At 50.4% G+C, this 4,588-nt stretch overlaps 1 protein-coding gene across 1 annotated transcript; it reads left to right on the top strand.

Moving 5' to 3' along the window:
• Positions 1 to 259: 259 nt before the first annotated feature.
• LOC133924592 (phenylalanine ammonia-lyase-like) lies at positions 260 to 2,908 on the top strand. The gene is made up of 2 exons (XM_062370193.1): positions 260 to 730; positions 829 to 2,908. The coding sequence occupies exons 1-2, from the start codon at positions 339 to 341 to the stop codon at positions 2,573 to 2,575; spliced, it is 2,139 nt and encodes a 712-aa protein (XP_062226177.1). The 5' UTR covers positions 260 to 338; the 3' UTR covers positions 2,576 to 2,908.
• Positions 2,909 to 4,588: the final 1,680 nt, after the last annotated feature.

The following is a 4,588-nucleotide window of genomic DNA, read 5'->3' as shown; positions in this document are numbered from 1 at the left end:
GTGCCGCGTCCGCCCTCCTCGCCGAGGACGTCGAGGCATCTGTGCGACACAGCTGCGGGCGCGCGTGCCCTGCGCCTCTGCCCCGCACCAACCCCCGTCCGACTGCGCGGCCTCGGGCGCACCAAGCCAGCGGTCAACTCAGCCCCCTCCCACGTCCACACCCCCCTCCCCCAACCCACCCTGCCTATTTAAACGCCTCCCCTTGCTCCATTCCCCTCCAAGGAGAGCCTCTGCTTCCTCTACTACTCGAGCTCTTCTCCACTCCACGTCTCCTACAGAGTTCCAAACGGACCAACAGGTCTCTAGCTTATTGTTTGCTCTACTTCTTTGCCGTTTCGATGGAGTGTGAGAACGGACACGTCGCCGCCAATGGCAACGGTTTATGCCTGGCGAAGCCGCGGGCCGACCCCCTGAACTGGGGGAAGGCGGCGGAGGACCTGACCGGGAGCCATCTGGAAGCGGTGAAGCGGATGGTGGAGGAGTACCGGAAGCCTTTGGTTAGGATTGAGGGCGCCAGCCTGACTGTCGCCCAGGTCGCGGCCGTGGCCGCGGCCGGCGAGACAAGGGTGGAGCTCGACGAGTCCGCCCGAGGACGCGTCAAGGCCAGCAGCGACTGGGTCATGAACAGCATGATGAACGGCACCGACAGCTACGGTGTCACCACCGGCTTCGGTGCCACCTCCCACCGGAGGACCAAGGAGGGCGGCGCTCTGCAGAGAGAGCTCATTCGGTAAGCATTAAGAACAGAGTGAAAAATGTTTTCCCGTTCAACGGTCACAAGTTTTAGAGGCCTAATGCGTTTCGCACGTTGCATGTTTCCTCTTACAGATTCCTTAACGCTGGAGCGTTTGGCAACGGTGACGACGGCCACGTGCTGCCGGCCGCGGCCACGCGCGCCGCGATGCTCGTCCGCATCAACACCCTGCTGCAGGGGTACTCCGGAATCCGCTTTGAGATCCTCGAGACGATCTCCACGCTGCTCAACGCTAACGTGACGCCGTGCCTGCCGCTCAGGGGCACCATCACCGCGTCCGGCGACCTGGTCCCGCTCTCCTATATTGCGGGGCTCGTCACCGGCCGTCCCAACTCTGTGGCGGTGGCTCCCGACGGCAGGAAGGTTGACGCCGCGGAGGCATTCAAGATCGCCGGCATCCAGCACGGATTCTTCGAGCTGCAGCCCAAGGAAGGCCTCGCCATGGTGAACGGCACGGCGGTGGGCTCCGGGCTTGCGTCGATGGTGCTCTTCGAGGCGAACATCCTCGCCGTCCTTGCAGAGGTCCTATCCGCCGTGTTCTGCGAGGTCATGAACGGCAAGCCCGAGTACACTGACCACCTGACCCACAAGCTGAAGCACCACCCAGGACAGATAGAGGCCGCGGCCATCATGGAACACATCTTAGAGGGCAGCTCCTGCATGATGCATGCCAAGAAGCTCGGCGAGCTCGACCCGTTGATGAAGCCGAAGCAGGACAGGTACGCGCTGCGGACGTCGCCGCAGTGGCTCGGCCCTCAAATTGAGGTCATCCGTGCTGCCACCAAGTCGATCGAGCGTGAGATCAACTCCGTCAACGACAACCCGCTCATTGACGTGTCCCGTGGCAAGGCACTCCACGGCGGCAATTTCCAGGGCACGCCCATCGGTGTGTCTATGGACAACACCAGGCTTGCCATCGCAGCGATCGGCAAGCTCATGTTTGCGCAGTTCTCGGAGCTAGTGAATGACTTCTACAACAATGGCCTTCCCTCCAACTTGTCCGGCGGGCGCAACCCGAGCTTGGACTACGGCTTCAAGGGCGCGGAGATCGCCATGGCCTCTTACTGCTCTGAGCTCCAATTCTTGGGCAACCCTGTGATCAACCATGTCCAGAGCGCAGAGCAGCACAACCAAGACGTCAACTCTCTCGGCCTCATCTCGTCCAGGAAGACAGCCGAGGCCGTCGACATATTGAAGCTCATGTCCTCGACGTTCCTGATCGCGCTGTGCCAGGCCATCGACCTGCGCCACCTCGAGGAGAACCTGAAGAGCGCCGTCAAGATCTGCGTGACGACGGTGGCCAGGAAGACCCTTAGCACCAGCGCCACCGGCGATCTCCACAACGCGCGCTTCTGCGAGAAGGACCTGCTCCAGGCGATCGACCGCGAGGCGGTGTTCGCGTACGCGGACGATCCCTGCAGCGCCAACTACCCGCTGATGCAGAAGATGCGCTCGGTGCTCATCGAGCACGCCCTGGCCAACGGCGAGGCCGAGCGCAACGTGGACACCTCGGTGTTCGCCAAGGTGGCCACGTTCGAGGAGGAGCTCCGCGCAGCGCTGCCTCGGGAGGTGGACGCCGCCCGGGCGGCCGTGGAGAACGGCACCGCCGCGATCCCCAACAGGATCACTGAGTGCAGGTCGTACCCGCTCTACCGGTTCATACGCGAGGAGCTCGGCACGGAGTACCTGACCGGGGAGAAGACGAGGTCGCCCGGCGAGGAGGTGAACAAGGTGTTCGTCGCCATGAACCTGGGTAAACACATTGATGCCGTGCTTGAGTGCCTCAAGGAGTGGAACGGTGAGCCCCTGCCAATCTGCTGAACAGAGGACCGAGTCACCAAGGCGATGGAGTGAAGATGATAGTACAGAGATAGGGAGTTCCAGAATTCAGGCCCAGGATTCTGAAGGTGTCCAAATGTGCTTAGCTGATTATACGTCTTGTTTTTCTTTCAAGTTACTGTTTGCAACGTTCTTTCCGGTCTGCGATACCATTGCCAAGTTTGCAATTTGCATGGCTTGGTAGTGGCATCCCCTACAACTTCTGTTGATGTAAGTTAAAGGGTACGGTGTGAGATAAGTTTTCATGGCAATGTTCTGGTCCTTAAGAACAATACAGTCCAAACAAGAAAAATTATGATTAGCATGTCATGTTATGTGCAAATATCAAGGTGCAAAAGGATAAACAAAGATATTTTTGTGCTTACGTTGTCAGTGACTCGGTTGTCTCTGTTTTTCCTAGCCCCATCGACACGGTACAGCAAGTGCATTGGATTATCGATGCATGTATCACCTAATTATAGTTGTATTAGAGTCAAATTCGTCTTATTTGCAATAGCACATGGACATGCTTTTTCCAGCTAAATTTGATACCTAAACTATCCCAGGCACCACATAACCCTGCATCAAAGCACTGCATGCTTATCATTAAAAGGGGGGGGGGGGCATGACAAAAAGCGCAAATTAATGAAGACAAATTACAAAAGCACCACGAGTTTTGTGTGGAAGAATGTCCGTAATTTATCCACATGAACAGCCATGCCCAAGAAGTACCCCTCCACTGCGGATAACATGTGTTGGTTGGTGCCAGTTTTACTGTAACTAAAGTTAGGCAAAACACTACAATCACAAAATGTGTGGCAAAAAGAAAAGTTTGAAGCCACTACTATGACAAAGTTTTGCAAGCAAATGTATCTATGACACAGGACCATAGATGTAAGGAATTGTGCCAAACCATGATTGTAATAGTAAACCAAATAATAGCCTAAAAACTATGACACAACTAAAATATGGTGTGACAATGTCACCCAACCACCAATGCCATATCCGGGGTACAAACCTAGGTGGAAGCCGAGCGCTCCTCGTAGAAGCCACCATAGTCATAGTTGTTGAAGTTATATCCACCTAAACCTTCATTGTCTTTTCCATCATGTCCTCCATTGCCACGAAAAATAGATAATTAATAATTATATATATTTAATAAATATGATATATCTTAAGAATAGGTATCTATCGTATACGTGTCCTTAATTCGATACGGTAGATTTCATATGAATAAGATATATACTGATATTTCAAACGGTTCATCTATTATTTTAATATTTAAGAAACAAAAGGACTATCATATTTTTTTAATCACAAAATTACCATATTAATTTGAAAGAAAAAAAGATCTAGATAACTCATTGTTATGGATATCTAATGGTTTAGATTAAACTAAAGAGATCATATCAAATACGATTAATATATAGTTAAATTTGGGATTAACAATTATGGAAATTAGCAATTAGATTTCCATACAGTTTGGGAAGAAAAATGTCTAATAGAGAATCCAAATAAAATAAAATAAATAATAATTAAAATTGGGGTTAGAATAGAAAAAAGAAGGATCCATATCAAATATAGTCTTAGAAAAAAATCAAATATCTAAATAAAGAGTCCATGTAAAATACAATAAATCAAATGTTATCGTGATAAAATATTTCAGTGAGGCTAGCCATGCTATTAATGTGGGTCATCTTGCTATTAATGTTAAAATGAGCAGCCATGTATGCTTTCAATGTCACAAAATTACCACGTTAATCGGTGGAAGAAAAGAAAGGTACATACCGCTAATTGTCGTGGTCCTTGATTATAACGATAAGGATTACACGTAACATATTTGGAATCCATGTATATTATGAAATATTGATTTGATATCGATAGATACAAATAGCAATAGTAATATAATACAACTTTAAAATATGAAGGTTTGCGTCTAAAAACAGAAGAAGAAGAAATCAACATCATTGGCAACTTTGTGTTGATATGATCTCCATAGGAGGTTGCATATTCACG

The sequence above is a fragment of the Phragmites australis genome, chromosome 7 (assembly GCF_958298935.1).
Source record: "Phragmites australis chromosome 7, lpPhrAust1.1, whole genome shotgun sequence".
NCBI classification, from domain to species: domain Eukaryota; kingdom Viridiplantae; phylum Streptophyta; class Magnoliopsida; order Poales; family Poaceae; genus Phragmites; species Phragmites australis.
This window is presented reverse-complemented; position numbering and strand designations above follow the sequence as displayed.